General features: G+C 50.7%; 1 protein-coding gene across 3 annotated transcripts; it reads right to left on the bottom strand.

The window, feature by feature from the left end:
• Positions 1–10,705: 10,705 nt before the first annotated feature.
• Positions 10,706–20,725, bottom strand: LOC307114384 (CMRF35-like molecule 1). Of its 3 annotated transcripts, none has more exons than XM_079796753.1 (7): positions 20,607–20,725; positions 17,559–17,888; positions 16,124–16,247; positions 13,873–13,985; positions 12,952–12,974; positions 12,506–12,655; positions 10,706–11,924 (listed from the first exon to the last, which is right to left on the bottom strand). In XM_079796753.1, the coding sequence occupies exons 1-7, from the start codon at positions 20,653–20,655 to the stop codon at positions 11,733–11,735; spliced, it is 981 nt and encodes a 326-aa protein (XP_079652879.1). In that variant the 5' UTR covers positions 20,656–20,725; the 3' UTR covers positions 10,706–11,732. The 3 variants fall into 3 exon arrangements, with proteins under 3 accessions (XP_079652879.1, XP_079652881.1, XP_079652880.1); XM_079796755.1 differs by having other exon boundaries at positions 16,124–16,187; XM_079796754.1 differs by having other exon boundaries at positions 11,757–12,031.
• Between the last annotated feature and the right edge of the window lie 3,175 nt (positions 20,726–23,900).

Raw genomic sequence — 23,900 nt, 5'->3', positions numbered from 1 at the left:
CGTCATCTATCAGTCTCAGGCTTCACTCCGCTATTTGTCTCGTAGATGCTGGAGGGAACTGCGTAGGGAGAACAGAGAAGCGGTGCCAGCGTCTCAGGACTTCGCCTCTGCAAACCCTGAGGGAGAGCTGAGCTGCGTGGTGTGACGAGGACGCTCGTTCACTGAGAATCAGGAACTGTGAGCTCCCGGACCGCAATGCCCTGCGAATGCAGCCGGGTCGCTGAGCCTCTGGAGATCCCATAGCTGCATGAGATACGCACGGGCCACTGGCTAGACTGGAGTCACGAGACGGGACTCAGAGCACACCAGGTCTCAGAACTCTGGTCCAGGGCGCACAAGGGCGGTGTCGCTGTTCCTGGTGCTGAAAACGCCGAGGTCGTGGACCTGAGCCCCAGGTACTCCGCCAGGGCGGCCGCGGGAGCTGTCCAGTGCTGAACCCGGATGCGGCCCGGCCCGACCCGCGGGACTTAGACCCGAGCCTGCAGCACCCAGCTGAGCCCGGAGCCGGGACCCAGCTTCCGGAAGCTCTGACGCAGAACGCGGGAGAGCGGGAGCAGCGGGCTCCAAGCCGGACATGGACCTGCAGAGACTCGACTCCTACCAGGGGGGAGCTGGCCCTGACTTCCATGAGCATGTCCTGCATAAGGTAAGACTCCCCTCCAGGCCCCCTCCCCCGTCCCAACGCTGGCGCCCTCACCAGGAGTTCTGTCTGTTCCCCTGACTTGGCTTGGGGACTTATAAAAAATCTCGCCCCTATCTGTAAGCCTAGGGAACCCTTTCTGTTGGATCCTGTTTACTGCTCAAACCAGAGATGCGTGTGCTTTGGGGGAGGGGCCGCCGCCAGAGGCTCAGGTTGTCAGGAGCTTCGTTCATTCATTTAAATCGCCGGTGTCCCTTTCTCATTCACCCCCTCCTGCCTCTCATCCATTTGAACTCCCGTGTAACCGTTGGGGAGGCTGTTTGTCTTCCCACCCAGGCTCCAGCCCCGTTAGGTCCTACAGTTGTGGTCAAAGACCTCAATTCCTGGCCAACTGGCTAAAATTAGACACAGAAATGATCTGCAGCAGGGGGAAAAAATTGTTGTTTTCAAACCAGACTCCCTCGTGACTCCAGAAACCTGCCCTCCAGCCTTAACTCGCTCATAGCTGCCTGAAACTGTTAGCTCACTTCAAAGTTCTTATTCGTCCGTGCCTTCCCTCATTCAAGTTCCTTATGCAACTCAGTCCTCAGTAATGTAGGTGTCCTCTTGAAATGGTTATTCGGGAAAGTGGCAGCCTCGCTCTAGGCAACACTTTTTAATCCAAAACCCATTGCTTTGAAAGAATCAGAACCTTATTTGTAAAGGGGCAGGATCTCAACATCCTTGTCTTATTTTTAAAGTATATATAGTAGAGCCCAAGGAATTCCTGCTGTTTCATTAGAACACATTGACTAAGGGATGTAGCCCCCCCCCTCCAACATTAGTTGCTAGGAAGAAGGGTTTTTCAATAAACTTTTATTGAAGTAAAAATAAACACAAGAAAAGCTCAAATCATACAGGTACACCCTGATGGATTATTGCAAAGTGAGCACCTCTGGGCAACCACTACCAAGATGAAGAGATGGGACCTTCCAGGTTCCACAACACCCTCACACATACCCCGTCCCACACACTCCTCCCTTCTTCCTGCCCAGAGGTTACCATTACGAAGGAGGAAGAATCATTTCGTGTTTTGACAGAACAGCCAGATGTTATGTCAAATAGTCCTGGAAACTTGTCAGAAAAGAATTGCTATATGGTAGAAAGAGTCTCCAGGCTTGGAATCAGATAGACCTTGATGTGACTCTGAACAACATCTGTGGTCCTTACTTTATTTACCCACAAACGGGGGGGGGGGGGGGAATGATGCCTGGCTTATTGTTTTTGGAGTGAAGATGTTAGATAATGTATTAGTTGTTTGCCTGTTTGTTTTGCAAGTTGAATATTTTCTTTTTCTGGGAAATATAGGAGGTGCGGTGTGGATGCCCTATAACCTCTCATTAAAATGTACTTATAGGAAACCATATGCCAAATATCATCCACCTTGCATGGCACTTGCTCTTTAGCTGGTCCCAAGAGTTGGGAGTTGACCCAAATGAGCCTGAGTAGCTCTTAGAATATTCCTGGGGGGGGGAAGGCTGGAAGCTGGGAACTGCTTGGAAACATCGAGTTCATCCATCACATGCCTGGAGTTTTTAAATAGAGTTGCTGTTGTGCTCACAAATCTGAATACTTTATGCAACTAAATAATTTAAAACATGTGGACAACCTTGCTGCTTCTTCCCTCAGGGATGCCCCACCCTCTCTTGCTACTGGTACAGCCTTGAGAGCCATCAAGGGCAACGATGTGAGTTAGAGGCTCAGGAAAAACCCAAGGGTTGGGTTCTTGCTGTGCCAGGCCTGACTGTGAGCTCTGGGAACATGAAGCACAGACAGGGGGCAGTGTTTGCCCAGATGCTAGTGAATCAGGACAAAGGAACTTCAGTTTAAGAGCTGTAACTCACGCCCAACCAGTGCAGCTCAGTGTTTGAGCGTCAACCTATGAACCTGGAGATCACAATTCAATTCCTGGTCAGGGCCCATGCCAGGTTTCGGACTCGGTCCCCAGTCGGGCGTGTAGGGGAGGCAGCCGATCAATGATTCCTTCTCACCATTGATATTTCTATCTCTCCCCCCTTCCTCTCTGAAATCAATGAAAATATTTTTTAAATAGAGCTCTAACTCACTATCACCAGTGCTACAATAAGTCACCTCCGTAGCATTTCAGAAAGACCAGCACCCCAGCGGGCGGGGGGGGGGGGGGGAGGCAGAAAGATGTGGCCTGTCCATCCATTCATCCATTCATGTTGGGGGGAAAAAAGGAATTATTGATGAGATAAGAACCGACAGTGTCTGTCCTACACGCGCTTTCCATTCCCTCTGACTCTGCTCTAACAAGTCCTGTCGGTGAGTGGGAAAGGCAAGCAGGTCATCTCTACTTCTCTCCCTCCTCTCTTACATTTGTCCTTCACTTCCCTCTTGTACTGCTCACCTTGTGATTTCTGCATCCCTCAGGAGTCAATGTGCCTCACCTAGTCCTTCAGAAAACCTGTATCGAGCATTTCCAAAGTGTAAGAAACTATGCTGGGCATCATAAGAGAACACACACACACCAAAAAAATAACAATAAAAAATGGCTCTCATTCGAACCAGGGATTGAGCTTGAAATCTAGGCATGTGCCCTGACTTGGAATAGAACCAGCAACCTTTCAGCACATGAAACAACTCATCCAGTGGAGCCACCCCAGCCAGGGCAAGTGGTGGGTTTTTTTTTTTTTAAAGAAAAAATACATGTAACCAAAATGAGAGCAGTGTCTCCACTTGTTGCCACATCTCCATCCCCAGCTCAGCAACAAACAAGAAAGCCTAGAAAAGTGAGCGGCTCCACTCCCTGTAGAAGGTTTCCGGCAGCTTGTTTGCCTCTTGCTGGAAAGCTGGGAGACTTTCAGATAAATAGATGAGGTGCAGGTTACATCACTGGTGATGGCTGGCTTGTGGGTCCTGCCCAGACCCCAGGGCAGGCAGCTGGCATGGGGAGTGGCGCTGGCTGGTCCTCCTGGACAGCCTGAGCAGTAAAGGATGGTGACTCAGACCAACCCCTTAACGTCATTTTCCACACTCTGCAGGCTTCCCCCTCTGCGCGCTCCCCTCTCGGGCAGAGTCCCTGGGACCTTTCGTGAGAAAGTTCATGACTGTTGGTGTGCTGATGTTTCCTCTTACAAGCTGCTCTGGGAAAGGGCTCTGACTTCCTCCATTTTCAGGGCAGGAAACCCAGCTTGGCTGGAGGTAAACAGCCAGAGGTGAGCACCCGGCGGGGGAAGTGTTGAATGAACACTTGAAGTGGCTCTAAATTTACCCCGGCCTGCTCCTGTCTCCACCTCCCCGCTTAGGCCAGAGAAGCCCTCCCTGGGGCCCACAGGGGAGGATGGAGGTGGCAGCTCCTCTGCTCACCTGCAGAGCATGCGGGCAATGCCCTTCCCAGCTGGGTGCAGCCTGGGTCCATCCTCCCAGGGGAAATAATGGTATAATTGTTGAAATAAGTGGAGCTCCAGAGTCCCCCTAGCAAGTGGTTCCTATTCCCTGACCTTGATGCAATGTCTGCTCCCTCCTCTTATTTGCATTTCTGCACATCAGGGACAGATTTTCCCATCCAGGTGGGGATGTTGTTTAACAACATCTGCTTCCGCAAATGCCTTTACATGTCTTGTATAACTTGTATAATTTTAGGTGTCTTGAACCAAGTCATGTTTAAGCTCATATTTCTTCTTGCTTTCTGCACCTCTGCCCCTGGCTGCCATCTGTGTACACATACAAACACACACACACACACACACACTCACGTACCTCCTCTCACAAGGTATAAGCAGGGCCAGTGATTACATGTTCTTGCTCTCAGTCCCTCCTTCTCTTTTGTTGTTAAGGGCCTTTTAAAGGGAAAGCAAACCCCAACTTAAACCATCTGAAGCAAAAAAGAGAATTCATTGGCTCATGTAGCTGAGAAGCCTGGGGGTGCTGCCCAGTTGGATATGATGACTTGAGCAATGGCATGGGTATTACTCTCTGGGTCTCTCGACCTAGATCCAATGTTCATTGGACTGAAATGGGTCACATGTCCAGCCCTGAAGATGAGAGTGGAAGAGCTTGATTTCCAAGAGAAACAGGGTGGTGGTAGCTGTAGGTAGCCATGCAGCCACAGCAGCTGCTCCCAGGGTAATCACAGGGGAGGCTGGGTCCCAATATTTTTATGTCTTCAATGAGAAGTGACTGAAAAAGAAATAAACTTGTCATTTTCGCACCTCAACTGGGCTAGTTGTGTCTCACACATGGTGTCATTTAAGAATGAATAACCAGCCCTTGCCAGTGTGATTCAGTTGGTTGGGCATCGTCCAGTGCACCAAAGGGTTGCCAGTTCGATTCCCAGTCCAGGCACTTGCCTGGGTTGCACGCTTGATCCCCCGTGGGGGCATGCAGGAGGCAGCTGATCATGTTTCACTCTCACATCAATGTTTCTCTCTATCTCTTCCTCTCACTTCCCTCAAAAAAAAAAGACTGCATGATCAGACTTAGGTTATTAATAACTGGACTTTAGGCAATGAGCTGATGTCACCCTATAAAATTACTGACTTATTGGGGCCCTGGAGCCAGACCTCACCCTTTGGGTGAGAGCAGACTTTCCTGTGGAGGGAATAGATGACCCAACTTTCAACCACCCAAGAAGAAGGTTGATGTGGGGACAGGGGACGAGGACACAGGAGGGGAGGCTCAGGCTAGAATTTAGGGTAAGCTCCTTCTCCTCTTTTTGGGACCAGGGTGAGTTGGTGAAGGTGCCTGGGTTGTTCCAGTGGGTATAAGGCATAGGCAACCATGGTCACATGAAGGCTGGTGAGACGTGAGGGGGATGCCTGCCAAACAAGGCTGCCTTCATGGGTGTCCCCCAGGGCCCCACATTTAGAAGGGCCTCGTGATTGTTTTAACACTCTGGGGTCACCATGTTGAAAGTCTTAATAACTTTTGTACAAAGACGTCATGAAATTCTAGCACAGCCCTGGCGACAATCTCAGCCTGGCCCAGGACAAACACCGGAGTCCATGCCAGGGGGGCACACTCGTTCACCATGCAGATTCAAGACTCTGCCTCCGGAGCTGCTCAGATGCCCCTGCAAAGGAGGCCTGATGCACTGAGTCACCCGTAATTGGGTCTTAGGAGCTGAGCAACATTATCCCCTGGGGATTTGGCTCCATCAAAACCCAACTGCAGAATTACAGCCCCAGGGAAGCAAGCCAAGATGTACTGACATCAGGGCTGCTCGGGGCAGAACCTCCTTCACTTTACCATCTCCTGCTCTCACATCTGTTCTCATGTCTCATTGTATTTTAAAATAAAATACTTTCTCTCCCAGTTCTGCTTTCACTTGCCATGAGCCAGACAGCAAGGTGTTTCCATGGGAGGACACTGGGTCTCTGGGCTTCGTTCTTCTGCTTCTGTGGCTTGTTATCATTAGTCCTGCAAAGGCTGTGTGAAATTTGAAATGAGGACATCATCTGAACTTCGCAACTCCTTCCAGTGCTTATCAAGTGACAAACCAGTCACCAGGTCCTTCAACAACACAGACCCGATCAGGCATTGGGGCGGGGGGAGAAAAATATTAAAATAAGAGCGGCACAGACTTGTCAGTTTAGTACAGAATAGCCTGGCCCGCATGGTTCAGTGGTTGAGCATCAACCTATGAACCAGGAGGTTATGGTTCGATTCCTGGTCAAGGCACATGCCCGGGTTGCGGGCTGGATCCCCAGTGTGGAGCGTATAGGAGGCAGCCGATCAGTGAGTCTCTCTCATCATTGATGTTTCTATCCCTCTCTTCTTCTCCCTTCCTCTCTGAAATCAATAAAAATATTTTAAAAAAAAAAAAAAAGAATACCACAGAATGCAGACCAGCTCATCTGATGACTTTACCCATTAATATGAAGGTGAGAATAGTGGGTCCAAGGGCTGCAATGGACTGCTAGAGCTACCTATGCAGCCATATTCCTCTTTGGAAGAAAAAAAAAAAGGCACATAATGAGCTGTGTGGCTTCAGTGGTATTTGTAATGTTCCATTTCTTCAGCACTATCCTTCATAACATGTATACACTTTATATAAGTATGTAGTATGCATCAGGTATTTTATAACGTAAAATGAAAAATTAATAAGCTAATAAATGGTAGGATTGGGGCCATCTGGGTTGGTGGCACAGAAGATAGGAAGGTGGCAGGAAGGGATGGAGGAGACCTCAGAGACTCGCCAGGTGGGATTTTCCCTCAGGGACCTGCAGGGAACACAAAGAAGACTCTCTTCCGCTCTGCTAAGAGCAGATTTTCTACCGCACGAGGGTTCAGCATGTGCCTTGTCTGTTCCTGAGCCTTAGAAACGGAGTCTTACCCATTCCTTAATTCCGAACCTGTCCTCAGAGGTTCTTCGGCAAAACCAATGAGTCAGTCCCCCTGCCTTGATGCAAGAACCCCGCACCCTCAGGGCAGGGCCATGTGAGTTTGAGATCACTGTGGGGAAGGGCTTGTGCTGGGCAGGGGGAATCTGGCATTGGGCCATAGGGCCCTCATGACTGACAGCCTGAGTCAGCATCCAGACGCCCAGGGTTACGAAAGGTAGTGAAGGGAATGCTAGACTACACCAGCTGGGACGTACTGGAGGGGATCATGTCCAGAGAACAGTATGAATGAGATCAATGGCTGCCAATCCCGAGTCTATATGTGAGTGCCTGCCCTTGACAAAGTATCCATCCCTTGGGAGGAGATTAGGTGCACACAATGTAAGTCCACATGGCATAAAGTCACCAACTATCTTTTCTTGGGAAACACTGACGGCTATTCTGACTTGGAGTCCCCAAATGTCCTTTCTCTTATGAAATTATGTTCATAACAGATGGTTCAGGGGAAACTTTCTTAACCAATCCCACTCTTACTAGTTCAACCAGCACCCTTTCGTCTCTTGGTGAAACACACTGACTTGGTCCCTGTGGCAAAGGGTAGATTCTTCTGTTCTCACCCCTTGAGGTGAGCGTTTAACAAGAGTCAACTGTGTTCAGGCCCAAACTTGCTTAAGCCTGTCGTGCGCAGTAATCATAATGGTGTGATTTAATGCCTGCAGCCATAAGCTAATCAACAAGGAGTATCAACAGAAAGGATACCAATGAAAAAGAGTGTAAGCAAAAAGAGAACTGTTATTTCTACAAAAACTGAATGGAATGCTTTGGAAAGACTCGATAAAAGCACGTCATTTTTTTTAATACGGTCAAATTAGGAATGAGTGAGAGAACTGTGAAATATTCTGAGTAAAAACAGGAAAATGAGACAGGGTTTTGCAATCCAATTGCTTCACAACTGTCTCGCGCGTCTTGCTCCACGTTAGACAAACTGGAACTGGACTCCAGCCCCACACCACATATGTGCAGTTCATGCCGAACTGGCCCCTGAAAAGAAAGGCAAAGGAATGGCTCAGGTCTACAGCAAAATACTAGCGAATTTTGGAGTCAAGATACACTCAGATATTTGGAGTCAAGACAAAGCATTTAGAGAAAGAATACCTCTTTCACGATTCCCTGATTTAGCCGACTCTTTCAATGAACTGATCAATTACCAATTCCAATCACATTGGCGAAAAACGCACCTACTTGGTAAAATAAAAGGCCGGATCAGTCCCTCTGGTTCTAAAAAATTGTTGATTATGTGAAATCGACTTAGTCCAGCAGCCTGGCCCTCCCAAGGCTAAACGGCTGCTGTTTTTTGTTTGTTTGTTTGTTTGTTTGTTTGTTGTTTTAATTTCTTTATTGATTAAGGTATTACATATGTGTCCTCATCCCTCCATTAACCCCCCAACCCCCTTCCCACTCATGCCCTCACCCTCCTGGTGTTCATGTCCATTGGTTAGACTTACATGCATGCATACAAGTCCTTTGGTTGATCTCTCCCCCTTACCCCTCCCCTATCTTCCCTCTGAGGTTTGACAGTCTGATCAATGCTTCTCTGTCTCTGGATATCCAATACTTGTCTTCATCGTGCATTTTGAAGGTTACAAGTCCAGTATACCTGTCTCTGTCAACTGACTCTCAGAAAGGCTCAGTCTTCTGAGAGCACATCATTCTCAAAAGAAGACTGTCCAAACCCTACAACTTTGATAAAGTAGAATCTTTAAATATTAATAATTCAAGAGCCAGAGGAGGGAAGCCCAAGGAACATTAGACAGGCTGTGACTAATGAGGCACTCTGCCAGAGCTGAGTGGTTAGATACCTTGGACTTTGCCCTCACAGAAATGCGCTTTCCTGGAAACTGTACCGCAAAACGGCAAATGCCACCGTCACTCACATCAGAAGAACCATGTCTGGACTCCCTTGCAGTAAAGGTGCTAGACCGCACCCAAAATCTGCCTTAAAGTATTTGTGGAGCAGCCGGATATGGCTGAGACAACACTGAGATGCCAATCTATAAACATTTCGAAACAACTTCCTTTCGTACCTCTTGCATATGTCTGCTTCCCTTCCCCCCGGGCCCTGGCCACTGCCAGACCACGGTCTAAACTCCAGTTCTGGCTTGAACAAATTGGACTGGCTTCGAGGTCGATTCCTGCAGTCAGGTCAACCTAAAGGACCCGGATGCTTCCCAGGAGGACCACAGCCAGCAGTCTGCTCCGTGCCGCTGTAGAACGGATTGGGCGGCTTTCCCAAATGCCATGGGCTAGTCAACCCCGTCTCTGAGGACATGAAGAGGTCCCTTTAACGACAGCCACCAATCCAGCAATATATCTGGTAGACAGCTTTATAAAAGCTTGAATAAAGCAATTGAAAGTTATCACAGTGGATGTCTTTCTTTTAAAAAAAATATAATTTTATTGACTTCAGAGAGGAAGGGAGAGGGAGAGAAAGACAGAAACATGAATGGTGAGAGAGAACCATTGATCAGATGCCTCCTGCACACCCCATACCGGGGATCAAGGAATCGAACCGTGACCTCCTGGTTCATAGGTCAATGCTCAACAATGAGCCACGCCAGCCGGGCATGGATCTGTCTGTCTAAGCTGGTTTATTTTCCCTCAGCTCAGCCAGGCTGCCAGAAACTTCCATTCCCAGCCCATATCCACGGTCCAGAAAAAGGCAGAAGCAACCAGAGTCCTCCAGTCAAATTAAACTGAGCTACATTCTAGTCTCCCCGGTGTTTCTCGATTTATGTCAGGAGATTCATGGCAGGAATCTTCACTAGTTACCAGAAAAGATGAACCCCTTACTACTGTCCGACAAACCCAGGCACTTATGGGTTCTGCTTGGTGCTGGCTGCTTAAAAACTCAGCGGTAAAAACACGTTATACGCAGAAGTTAAAATGGCACAGCTGTGCCCTGGCCCAAGGCTTTCTATTTTGACTTTTGTTTTTCTGTTTTGACTCACTCTGATTTTGCTCAGCGTTGACCTTTTCCATTTAAAGATCTCTCTGTCGGCACTTCCTGTTCTGTGTAAATCCTAAAACGGCCGGGGTCACACAGTCTCTCTCTGACCCCAGCAGCATAAATGACCAGCCTAAGAATACGTAAGCTTGTCAGGGCTCTGCAAATTCCCCACCATCGTAAAGCTCTTGCCATGCTAGGGAATTCCCCCGGGAGTGAGAGCAGAATCATGCTGGGATGGCCAACGACCTCCCCAGACCCCTTGGGTGTCCACAGCTGTGAGAAGTGAGGCCAGCCCCAGGACCCACTGATAATGGCCCGCTAAACACTTCTAGGCCCCCTCACCCCGAACCTAAGGCAACCAATTGATGTGTTTCTCCCACATCGATGATTTCTCTATCTTTATCTCTTCCTCCCTTCCACTCTCTCTAAGAAAATCAATGGAAAAAATATATATCCTCAGGTGAGGATTAACAAGCCTTATTATGTTCCAATGACAGCAGGAAGGCCCCTAGGGATGAGGGACAGTGAGGGGCAGGGAGAGTTGGCAGAGACAGGGTCATAGGGGCAGGCAGGGACCATGGGTCCCGGTGGCCTCATAGGCTACAGAAGAAGCCACCGAGGGTGATAAGCAGGGAGTGAGCAGGTCTGGCTGCTGCGAGAATGGACACAGATGGAAAGAGGGACTCCAGCCAGGGGACTGGATGGTAGCTTGGACGAGGCTGGTCACCATGGAGACAATGGGATTGGGACAGGATTCAGGACATGCTCTGGAGAGAGGGCTACCGGGACTCTAGAAAAAGCATGGTGAGTCCGGAGTTTGTAAATATTCACTAACTATCCCTGTGTGAATGCATGTGCCTGCGTGCACGCACGTAAACACACACACACGCACACACACACACACACACACACACACACTCTCTCTCTATCCTCCCTAGACCCACAGTGCAGGGTGTTGGCCCAGACTCTGGAGGCAAAATGCCTGAGTTCAAATTCCAACTCATCCACTTGCTGGTGAAAAAACTCAGTAAGTCACTAAACCTCTCTGGACCTCGACTCTTCATCTGTAAAATGGGGCAGTAATGGAGGCGCCCTGTTGTGAGGATTGAATGCGTTACTATAGGTAGAGTGCTTAGGAAAGAGTGCCTACCACAATAGGGTATTTGTTTCCAATGTTGCTTAATCCATTACCTCCGATTTAGTGGCTCAATGAATACATGTACATTTATTCTCCTATAGTTCTGGAGGCCAGAAGTTCCAAATCCCTTCCACTGGGTTTAGGTGAGGGTCTCCGCAAGGCTGGCTCTTTCTGACGGATCCAGTCCTTGACTTTTGCAGCTTCTAGAGGTGACAGCTTTCCTTGGCTCCTGGCCGCATCATTCCAACCTCTGCTTCCGTCATCACAGCGCCTTCTCTTGTGACTTTCTTGCCTCCCTTCTGTAAGGAGGACCCTTGGATTCTAGTTATGGCCTGCCAGGATAATGCAGAATAATCTCCCCATCTCCAAATCCTTCATTTCATCACATCTGCCCAGCCCCAATGGCCACAGAAGCTAATGCTCACGGGTTCTGGAGATTAGTACATCCATAGCTTTGGGAGCTGTTATTCAACCCACCGCACACAGCAGCAATAAATAAAAGTTCGTTACTATTATTGTCATGATCATCGTTATTCCTCCCTCAGCTGCCACAGACCATAGCCCTAGCCTCTGGGAGAGGAAGGGATATGGGGAGACCCCTTTCTATCTCCCAGAAGCCCCCTGAGACCAGGCTTGGAGCCCAGTTCCAGGCTGGGGGTGATGAGAGGACTGGGAGCAGAAAGCAGACGAGACAGGAAGGTGCTGACAGGCCTCATGTGGGGTCGGACAGGGGGTCCTCAGCACAGCTAAGGCTTCCTGATGGTGCTGTATTCGATGAGCTCCTCCTGGCTCCTGCTGGAAAGGGGGGTGGTGAGGTCCTGCGTGTTGATGTAGATTGAGTCCTGATCCAAGTTGTCCAGAGACAGAGCCGCATAGGAAATGTCTGTCTCCAGAAAGGGGGCCTGTAACAAAGACACACGCAGGTCAGGGAGGCTGCGGGGGTGAGGGGAGGGGGTGTGTGCTCATGGATGAGATGAGGAGGCCTCCCTGAGGCTGGGGGACACGCCCCTCAGGAACTCTGAAATCTCAGGCCCTCCAGCCCCGCCTCCCTCCTCCCTGCAGGGCACCCTGAGCTCCAGCCACAGCAGAGACTCTCCCTCAACTCCAGGCCAGGGCAGCACGTTCTGCGTGTGCTCCCAGGTCACTGGGCCAGTCTGGGTCTCCACTGACCAGGCTCCCAGTCCCCCATGTGGAGACCTGATATGGAGACACTTCCGAAGGCCAAGCGCCTGGCAGAGCTCAGCAGGCAAGTCTTTCAATGGCTGTGATTTTGCCCAGCACCCACCCTCCTCTGTGCCCACAGGGGCGGGAGAAAGTCCATCCTCAAAGCAGGGATGATGTATCCAAGGCCCACAGCAGCCCCACCAAGTACCCACCATGGTGATGTACTCCACCTCCCCCTGGTCGTCCTGGGCAGAGGAGGAGGGCTGTGTGGGGGCCCTCTTCCTGGGGGAGCTGGGCGAGGCTCCTGTCTGCTTCAGGGTCAGGTTGGCATAGCAGACGTCGTCCTCCAGGGGCTGGAGCACCTGGGAGAGGAAGCCCGGGTTCCTCTTTCGCAGAAGGACGCCAGCCCCTCTGCTGCCCTGGCCCCCCCATCCCCCAGCTTCCCGTGCAGCCCCCACTTCTCTGTCTCCTTTGCCTTCCCCCTCCCAGCCCTCCACTCCTCTGGCTGTTTCCTGCACCCCCTCCATCCACCCTGGCCTTGCAGCTGGGAGGATGTGGACACTTGGGCACATGGTCTGCCTGATACCTTTGGACCTCGGGGCCCCTGGGAGATGGAAAATGAGGGAAAGTGCTGGTCTGACCTCAGGGACTCTCTTACCTGCTCTGGGGATATCCCAGCAGCTAAAAGACAAAAACAGTCAGATTTTTAGTTTCAAAACTCTAGATACTATGGAGCACAGAGAGTACCTATAACGTGAGCCACGGACAAACCACTCGGGAGAAAATGTGATGAACAGAGCCAGGCTCCCTCCTCCCAGATTATAAGATCCCCCAGGCTGGGGGAAGGGAGGAGGGCTGGAGAGGACCCCATGAAAGAGAGCGCAGGTCCCAGTGGGCTCTGAGAAGGGGGCGGTGCCATTATGTGAGGATGTGGAAGGGGAGCCAGACAGGAGGAGGGTTTGTTTGAGGCCACATCCCCTGTTGGATGATGCTGGCTTGTGAGTGAATGGCTGGGGCGGAGGAGGAGCAAAAGTAGGAATCTCAACCAACCTTTTTAAATAAAACCCAGAGGACTCTGTGTGTGACGCATATGCAAGCATGCATGTGTGTTTGCATGTGTATAATCTCTGTGTGCGCATGTGTGTTAACTGTGTGTTAACTGTGTGTTCATGTGTGTGCACTTTGTTATGTGTGTGCACATTCCTTGCATATGTGTGAGTTTCTCCCTACCTCTGTGTCAGCTCAGTATCTCCTTGGCAACCATATGAATTTCACTGAAGTGTCTGGGTTCCCAAAATGGGCCTAAGGTCAGGCCACTTCTGCCACCAAGAGTCAAGCCAGGAAACAGAGAAGGAGGTGGTGGGTCAGAAAGAAGAGAAGAGCAAGGAGGAGTGTGCAAGGCAGAAAACTAATGCCAGCGCCTCCTGGGCTCAGCTACCCGTGGCCTTCGGGAAAACACGCCTTCCAAACCCCGTGGGCAATCCCTTGGACCAATGGCTCCTGGATGACCATCCCAGCCATTGACCCGCTCACTTCCATCCAGCCCAGCCCCAGCCCAGCCCCAGCCAGGACCTCTCACCTTTCTTCTGTCGCTTCACCACTCTCCACACCAACAGTGAGGCTGCCACCAAGAGAAGCAGCAACAGAGTAAAGAGGAGGGGCAGGAGGATGGAGAGTTTCAGGGAGGTGCCACTGGAAACAACAGAAGATACCTGTGAACCCTGCTCGCCTCCTGCCTTTGGGCCTTCTCCCACCCAGCCGGTAGCACACAGGGCCACACACCTTCTGGCTTGCCGTTTCCAGCCTGGGAACCCCCACTCCTGGGCGCCCTCAAAAATGGTTGTTGTTTTTAAATGAGAGGAGGGTTCCACAAGGTAGTTTCAATGGGTCTAGAAGCCTAAGAGAAGTGGTATGACAACAGGCACCGGCAAGGTCTCCCTGCTTCCTCACTGGTCCTCTGACCTGGTTACATAGTGTCCCCCACCCCACAATTCATGTCACTCAGCACCTGGGAAGATGACCTATTTGGAAATAAGATCTTTGCAGATGTGATCAAGGTGATGTCATACTGGATCAGGTTGGGCCTAACCCAATGACTAGTGTCCTTATAAAAGGAAAATTTGAGCAACAGGGACACGGTCACAGAGAACATGTGACAACAGGGGCAGAGATTGGAGTGATTCAGCCACAGGCCAGGGAGTGCCAAGGACTGCCGGCCACCAACAACCAAGACAGAGGCATGGGACAGGTTTTACCTTTGAGCCCCAAGGAGCCAACCCTATCAACACCTTGATTTCAGATTATGGACCTCCTGGGCTGTGAGAGAATATACTTGTCTTGTGTTAAGCCACCCAGTTTGCAATTTCATTATAGCAGCCGCAGGAAACTCATACATCCTCCAACATACGCACACACACACCACACTACATCATCAACACAGCAGCCAGGGAATGCTTTTAACCAAAGTTTAAGCACCTCCCTCCTGTGCTCAAAATCCCATAACAACCCCATTTCATTCCAAGAAATGGCCAAGGCTGGCATTGGCCTCCACTGCCCCCACCCCCACCCCCACCTGATCTCCTCATTTCTTACTCTTCTCACCCTTTCTTGCTCTTCTGGGAGGAAATGCCTGGGGTTCTTATAATAAGAAGATACTGGGACACAGACACACACAAAGGGGAAACCATGGGAACACACAGGGAGAAGATGGCCATCTACAAGCCAAAGACCAAGGCCTCAGAAGGAACCAACCCTAAAACACCTTGACTGAGACTTCTGGCCTTCAGAACTTGAGAAAGTTGTTTAAGCTGATGCTGCTTTGTGATGGCAGCCCGAGCTGATGTATATAAGGATTATCTCTTACTCATCACTATTTACAGAAATTTGTAAGATAAGCTCATCAATTAATTACTTAATTAACTCTATTTGATACATTAATTATCTCTTGATTTGTAAGTGCCTGGAGGGCAGACAGACAGCTTGATTGTTCTGTTCATCTGCTATCCCCCTGTATTACCTAAATCGGTGCTAGATATGAGGGCGGTTCCATAGCTACTTGTTGAATAAATGAATGCGTTATCCCTGAGCAAAAAAGCCCTAACTGGTACTTACGCCTGGCTTTGACTCATAAAATTAGAAACTCCTTGCTATTACTTATTAAAAGCAGTCTGGTAGAAAGAAACTCTCCAAAGAGAAATCTAGTGGGTAAAGGGATTAAGGAGTCCCTGGTGTGGAAAGACTGAGGATGGGAATGTGCGTAGACGTCCACAGAGTCAAAGTACAAACAGAATAACAGACAGGAACGTCCTCTGTGAGCTTCCAGGGGCTCTAGAGACACGAAGGACTATCAGGATCACTGCTGTTGCCATAACAGTAACTGGGGAAACAGGACTTCCCCAGTTACTGGTGGGGGCCTTTCTGTTCTCCCAGAATTTGGACCAGGGGGCACTGTGGCCCCATGACCCCGTGCCCACACACTCTGGCCATGCCCTCTGCCCTGATTGCCTGCTCCTCCATCTCCCACACTCTGAGCTCCATCAGGGACGTTCCATGTCTATGTGACCAGAGCTCAACACTGTGCCAGCCAAGTATAATTTAACTCAGTGGAAGTGGGATGGATGCGTGAATGAACCAACAACCTCCAATCTGCACTGAGCTCCAGGACTCAGCATGGGGCAGAGTGGGGGGCTCACCAAGGACACTGTGCAGTCTGAGAGCAAGTGGAAGGGCCCCTGACATCCTGGCTGGGACGTGGGACTACAAAGGGTCCCACACTGGAGAAGTCTGGGACAAGGGGGCCACAGGGAAAAGCAGCATCCAAGCTGACTTACCTGCCATCAGAGTGGTGGCTGGTCACATTCAGGAAGCCTGTGGTGTCTTCTGGGGTGTCTGGTACTGTGAACGCGTTGGCAGTGGGGGTGATGGTGGGGGTAGGGGTCGGCACTGTAGTTGTTGCTTGTCATACAGAACAGATTACATTCCACTCTCCTGCTAACCCACCTGCAGCCCTGCACGTAGCTCAGGGCTGGGAAGGAATGTGGGCTGCCCTGGCCTGCAGAGCCTGGGGCAGGAACACGGGAAGGGGCCTCCAGCTGGACCATTCATGCCTCCTTGGCTGTAGGAGACCTGGGCACAGGTCCAAGGGGTCATCACACAGGCCCTGGAAGGCTCAGGGGGCCCAGGATTGCCTCAGGTCAATGGCAGCTGGAGTTCAGCTAAACTTTAAACACTCCCACTGTTTATGGCAGGGCCTCCGCCGATACCTCCCCCATCTTCCTTATCCAGCAAGGACAAGAGCAGAATGGGGACGTGCCAGGTAACTAACATACCCAAGAGCTATGACCTCTAAGGTCAAGGCCAGCCCTGAGCAAAATCACGATGTTTGGGAAGAGCCTTTCCTTTGGACAAGTTATTAAGTTTCTGTGATGGGGGAGCTCCTTCTCAGGATCCTTCTCGAGATCCCGTGAGACAAAGAACGTGCTGCACTTGGCAGCTATCCAGGCCTCCCGGGTTCCAGGTGTGGTGGGGGCGCTCTGAGTGTGTTCCCTCCCGGCCATAAGTGCGCTGTGAGCTGGTGCTGGCTGTCCGAGGATCGGCAGGAGCAGAGCCCCACAGATACACTTGTTCACACCTGGATGCTCCCAGGAGCGTCTATTCTAGAAGGTCTTAGGAAGAGAGCATCTCTGAGCACAGATGCATCAATGGTGCATGATGGGATTTCAGGTGCCCAGAATACAACGGTTTGGCTGTGGAGGCCTTTCCAGACCTCAGGAGTGAACCACAGCACCCCACCTGTGCTGGGCCTCCTTCCCCCTGAGACCAGATATGGACAAGGGGTGGGAACAGCGGCTATGAGCCCGGGCCCCAACCCTCAGGAAGAGCAGGGACACCAGGGCACCAGAGGGCCAGGGAAGCCTTGGCAGGAATTGGCTCCCACAGAAGAGGCTTCCTTCCGCCCATGAGCTAAAACTGGGGCCATCACCGTGGTCTCTACGGGCAATAGTCTCAGGTACTGAGCTGTGCAGAGAAAAAATGTGCCCAGAAAGGCTTGATCCCATCCTGGGGAGGTCCTGGGAGCCCCGAGAGCATCTAAGAGAAACCCTGAGCCTCCCAACCCAAGTGAGCAGCCAGGGTTCCCTGAGACCTCAGGACCAACCCCCCGCTGTGGCAGTTCATCTGAGTGAGTTCAGTCACTGGAGAGGGACCTCAGGGACCAGGGCAGAGCAGGCCCTGAAAGGATACAGACACACAGGCACGTACTCTTACCTGGGTCAATGGTCACTTCAACAGGGAACCCAGGGTCAGTTCCTCTTCTCTCAATCCCACACCAGTAAGTGTCTGTATCTTCTCGCCTGAGCTCCTTCATGGTCACAGTGAATGTGTGGTTTGTCTGATCGTCCCTGATGGACACACGCTCCTTCACCCCAAACGCTGATCCATTGGTTTTAACAAGGATCTTGCACCTTCCTAAATCAGCCCCACGACACCACCACTTCAGGTAGGCCTCCCACCCTGGGTCATAGCGACACTGCACGGTCAACAATCCCCGCTCCAGACCTCTCACTTCTTCTGGACCCGTGATGTCAACCGATGAGCCTGGAAAACACAAATCCATGTACCTGTCACCTTACCCCCACGTCCCCACCCCGAGACCAGGGCCCCAGCCACCTGCACTGTGAACAGCTTCAACAAGTCCAAGGCCTGATGAGTGGGACTGAGTCAAGGAAGGAATTCACCTTCCACAACACAGACCTTAGTCCTTCAAAGTGCCACTGGTTCAGAGCCACCTCAAAATCACCTCACAGCGCCACTGCAGAGCTCAAGGAAACAAAAGCATTGACTCTGAGCAATAATTACCTCCTATAATTCACTCCCTCCCGCTCCCCGTGGCCCGTAAATCTTTGTCCTTTTGCAGCATCTCTGTGTTAAGCTGGTCTCACGGGGAGGAAGTACCAGCGGACCCATTTCCACAGGAGGGTGCTTGCTCCTGACCTGCGCTGATGGCCTCAGGAGGTCCAGCTGCTATGAATGTTCATATACACTTTTTTGCTTGGATGTGTGTCTTCAATTCTCTCAGCTATATACCTAGGAATGGAATTGCTGGTTCACAGAGTAACTCTGTGGAACTCTTCGGGCAACTGTTAGAGTTTTTCCTAAGAATTACTTTTGAATTCAGCTTTGGCTATGTTGTCTAAGTTTTGATATATAGTATTTTCATTTTTCTTAAAACTTAAGGAGTCTTTGCCTGCCCTATGTGGCTCAATGGTTGAGTGTCAACCTATGACCCAGGAAGTCATGGTTCAATCCAAGTCATGGCACATGCCCGGTTTTGAGCTTGATTTCCAGTAGGGGGTGTGTAGGAGGCAGCTGATCAATGTTTCTCTCTCCCTCTTCCTTCCCTTCCAAATCAATAAAAAGTATATTTAAAAAAAAGAAGAGTGCTTTAAAAAATTCCATCGTATGGACAGACCACATTATATTTATTTATGCATCAGTTGATGCACATGTGAGTTTTTCCCACTGTAGGGCTATTAGAGATAATGTTGCCATGAATATTTGCATCCAACTTTTTACATGAACATATATTTTCAATTCTCTTGGGTATTTACCCAGTAGTGTAATTGCTGGGTTACATGATAACCACATGTTTAGCATTTTCAAGAATGTCAAATGGTTTTCCAAAGTGGCTACACCATTTTACATACCCATGAGCAATGTATGTCCTCTCTAATGAATGTTAAGAGTCTCAATAGTTCATTTCTATGAAAGTAGAAAGATTTGGTCTGGGGGTGGGGTAGTTACAACAATCATATGGCTTTCTCTCCATTAGATACATTCACTCATTTAACTCATACTATTTGTCTCATCTGTACCTGGTATGGTTGTAAGTGCAAAAAAATCCCTGCCCTCCTGAAGCTTATATGCAATCAAGGTGGGGGAACGGAGGAGACAAACGGGAGAAAAATGATGCAAAAAATTGTTATTGTAATTAGGGTCATCAATGAAGGCCTCCATGAGAAGCAAAGACTTGAAAATGTGAGGGACTGGAACCTGTGGCTCAAGAGAATAGCAGTGCAAAGGCCCTGAGGCAGGAGTGTGCCTAACATGTTCAAAGAACTCTAAAAGTTCATTGTAGCTGAAGTGGGTTGAACCAGGGGGAGCAGAATAGAGAAGAGACCAGAGCAATGATGTGGTAGAAGAACTCAGATGTTGAGCACCTGGTAGATCAGTAAGGAGCTGGATTTTTACTACAAGTAGGATGGGAGGTCATTGGAAGATTTTGACTAGAGGAGAGACAGAATCTGTCTTACATTGACAAGGGGTCATTATGGGATATTAGAGGAGATGGATGTCCCCAGGTTTTGTCTGAGCACCTAGAAGGATGGAGATTCCCAACGCAAAGGTGGGACAGAAGGAAATTCAAGGGGGAAGGAGTCAGGTCAGGTCAGGTCACATTTGAAATGTCAACATCTGAGTGAAGCTATTCAATGGGCAATTGTGTAGAAGATTCTGGAATCTAGGAAGATGTCCAGGGACTAGGAATACAGGATTGGGAGTCATCTGTATACAGATAGCATTTAAAGCCAAGAGAGGAGAGGAGATCAACAAGGGAGTGACTCCACAGAGAGAAGCCCAAAGACCAAGCCCTGAAGCCTTCCAACATTCCAAGACAACCCCCTTAATTTTTAATCAAACCGGTGGTATCCATCAACTTCAAGTTCACTTCAACCCTCTGTCCCCCTCCTTTCCTCTTCACCCTACCAAGCTACCTCCTCTTGATTTTTCCAGTCCCTCGGCAACTTCTGCTACTTCCTTCTGCCTCAAAGACCTGGAATCACCTCCCCCTCCCTGTCTGGCAACCTTCCTGCTTTCCTTCACTCAAGCACCTTCCACCTTCACTCCTTTCCCAACGCCTCCCTGGCTTCTAACACAGTCTCGAAGGTCCAGGAGCAAGCTTCACCAGCTCTCCTGAGCAGCCAGAGCTCCTCTGCTTTGACCGATGGGCCCCATCCAGCTGTCCATCTTGAACTATCAGCCCCCGGGGTGGTTAGGAATTATGCCTTCTGCTGGGCTCATGTGAAAGCCATGCTGCATATTTCTCCATTGGCAACTGTAGCCACTGAAACTCTGGTGATGAGCTGAGTAGATGAACCGCACAGGCTCATTGCTTGGAGGAAGTACTTAGAAATGGGGTCCACTTCTCAGCAGGACACCTTCTGGGCCCCTTTCTCCTGCTACCAGCCAGCTCCTCCTGCTGCCACCTCCTCCTGCCCATAAGCTTTTCCCACAAGTTCAGACCCAGATCCCACTTACCTGGAACCCAAAAGAGGAGGGGAAAGAGCAGCAGCAGGTACATTTTCATCCTCGCACGGGTCCCCCTCGGTCGAGCCCCTCAGCAAGATTCAACTACAGGCTCGGCTCCTTCATCCTCCAACCCTTCTGCTTTCACTTACAGTCACTCGCACACTTCCGCCTCCAGCCACTTGCCATGCGTGAATAGAACTAAAAGAGGAAGTAGGTGTAATGGGCAAGATTTCATAGCTATTGTGAATAAGATTTTAAGTAATACCTCCCTGCCAAGAGCCACGAGGGTTCTCTAAAGAGAGAACTTGCGTTGCTGCTCCATCTTCTAGAAATTGCAGACACATGATCAGGCCGGTTCTTGCACAATCCTCTCAACTGGAGGTGGGAAACCCAGCTCCCAACAGAGAGCCAAGCATTGGACACAATACCCTAAACCTGGAATTTCAGGTGTAGCCAGATTCTCAGGAGCCCAGAAGGTCAGGAGTTCAACCGGGTGAAGGAGGACTTGGGGCCAAAGTCAGAAAGTCAGGGGAGAGATTCTGGACCAGAGATTGGAATGAAGATCGGGCCGAGGGGCTATCAAAACCCAGCCTGCAGAGAAAGGGGCTCAAAGACAGGGCCCCGGCTGTCCAAGGGGCTAGGGGGCCTCTGTCCTGAGGACATCCCGGAAACTCACTGCTGTGCCCCAGCCCTCCAGGTAAGGGCCCATGGATATCAACCCCAGCCTGAATCTTCCAGAAACTTGTCAGTAATGCCAAGGGCTCCTTAATGAAGAAACTGGTTCATTGTGCTCTGACTCTCTCTCTCTCTCTCTCTCTCTCTCTCTCTCTCTCTCTCTCAAAAGCAATCAATAAATAATTTTTTAAAAAAGAAAAACAAACCAGCACATTGCTCTTGGCCATCCTCCCTTGCTCCTCACAACCCCACCCCTTATAAAACCTATCACTGTTGCTTCCTTTAAGACACATTCTGCAGGTCTTACTCTCTTTTTCCTGCAACTCGGTGCCCATACCCCAACTTCCTCCCTGACTGGGATCCCAGCAAGCCCTCAGGTGGGGCTCAGAGTTTAGGAAAAATAGAGCCTTTCTCATATTTCGCTCCTGGAGCCACTTTTGCCATGTGCCACACACACACACCCTGTGACATCTTGAGGAGCCACTGAGTCCCAAGGTGAGACCTACTGCCTTCCTACCCTAATCAGGAACAAATAGGAGAGCAGGGGGGTCATTTGCACAGAAAAACACAGCAGCTGACTAGCCAGGGCTTTTCCAGGAAGTGGCCAGAGCCGGCCTTTCCCTTCACAAGATCATCTATCCATTCGGGGTGAGAGCCTGCTCAGCCTTGTGACCCCACTTCTCCGCAAGCACATCCTCTGCCAGGGTCTCTGAAAACAGGAGAGTGTTTAGTTTCTAGGGGAAATGACGGCCCTGAGAAACCAAGGGGGCAGGAGCTTTCCTTGCCTTTCTTGGGCGTGGGAGCAGGGAGTGAACGGCCTCGGAGCTGCTCAGGGCTCTGCCTGTGGCCTGGCCCCTGATCCTGGGTCCTCCTGCCCCAGCCAACCCGAGGAGGCTGCCCTTCGAGTCCAGAGCCGGGAGTTATTATCTGGTTGTCTCTGAGTGACGGCAAGACTGTACCTGTGTGCAAGAGTGTGTCTCTGTGTACCTGCCTACCCTCTGTCCATGTGTGCATCTGTGTGAATGTGTCTGTGTGTGGGTTTGTGTGTGTGTGTGCACACATGTGTATGTGTGTTTACAAGGAGCCCACTGTCCCAGCCACAACCCCATCTCAGAAACCTCCTTCACACTGCAGCTCCCGCCTCTCCTTGCTCCCTTCAGACCATCCTGGTGGGCGACGGTGGCGTGGGGAAGACATCTCTGCTGGTCCAGTTCAACCAGGGCAAGTTCATCCCCGGCTCCTTCTCGGCCACTGTGGGCATCGGATTCACAGTAGTTGTTCCCTGCCCCCGGGGCCCCAGTTTGGCTCTGTCAGGGTCCCAGCAGGAAGCAGGTGGTCACTCGTGTTGGATCTTTCAAGGAGGTTTAATAAACAGACTATTGACCAAGGAGTAGGCAGGTGCTGGGAAACCAGGAGGGATGGTGCAGTGTTTTGGGGTCCTTATAGGGCTTCCATCCCCCACCAACTCCCCAGCCTAAGAGAGCTGAGAGCAGGGAACCATCACAGACCCAGGGACCAAGAGGGCTGCGTGCAGGGGGCTGGCGGGCAGGAGCTGTGACCATCAGTGGAGGAACACAGCAAAGCCTAGTAACCCCACACACACACTGCCCTCCTCCTGCTCCCCCCCATATCCTATGGGGTTCCCCATTGATGGCACACAACCAGAAGCTGGAAAGCAAGGGAATATATTGATACAGATTGTTCAGAAGGTAAAGTCATGGCTTGAAAGTTTAAAAACAGTGCAATCATGTACGGCCGGTGTGGCTCAATGGTTGGGTATCGACCTATGAACCAGGAGGTCATGGTTTGATTCCCCTTCAGGGCACATGCCAGGTAGCAGGCTCTATCCCCAGTAGGGGGCGTGCAGAAGGCAGCTGATCAATGATTCTCTCTCATCATTGATATGTCTCTCTCTCCCTCTACCTTCCTCTCTGAAATCAATAAAAAAAAAAATTGAAAAAAATAAAAACAGTCTAATCATAGCATTGTGGTCCTAGGGCGCTGGTAGGTCGAAGGTTAAAGTCCCGTTTTTAGCCCTTGGGCTCTCCCTGGACACAGCACGCGGGGACCGCTGAGATTGGGGAAGTGGTCCCAAATGTCCAAGGAGAACAGAGAAGCGGCGCCAGCGTCTCAGGACTTCGCCTCTGCAAACCCTGGGGGAGAGCTGAGCTGCGTGGTGTGACGGTGTGACGGGGACGCTCGTTCACTGAGAATCAGGAACCGTGCGCTCCCGGACCGCAATGCCCTGCAAATGCAGCCGGGTCACTGAGCCTCCGGAGATCCCATAGCTGCATGAGATACGCACGGGCCACTGGCTAAACTGAAAGCTGGGGTCCCTCCCCGCATCCTGGAGTCACTAGACAGACCAACCAGGTGTCAGAACTCCGTCCCGGGCACACAGGGGCGGCATCGCTGTGCTGAAAGGCCAAGGTCTCAGACCTGCGCTCCAGGTATCCTCCAAGGTGCCGCCGGAGCTGTCCAGTGCTGAACCAGAATGCTGCCCAGCCCGACCCCGCGGGACTTAGACCCGAGCCTGCGGCACCCAGCTGAGCCTGGAGCCTGGACCCAGCTTCTGGAAGCTCTGACGCAGAACGCGGGAGAGCGGGAGCAGCGGGCTCCAAGCCGGAC

Source organism: Cnephaeus nilssonii (genome assembly GCF_951640355.1).
Source record: "Cnephaeus nilssonii genome assembly, chromosome: 19".
NCBI classification, from domain to species: Eukaryota; Metazoa; Chordata; class Mammalia; order Chiroptera; family Vespertilionidae; genus Cnephaeus; species Cnephaeus nilssonii.
The sequence above is the reverse complement of the archived record's forward strand: the minus strand, read 5'-3'. Positions and strand labels throughout refer to the sequence as shown.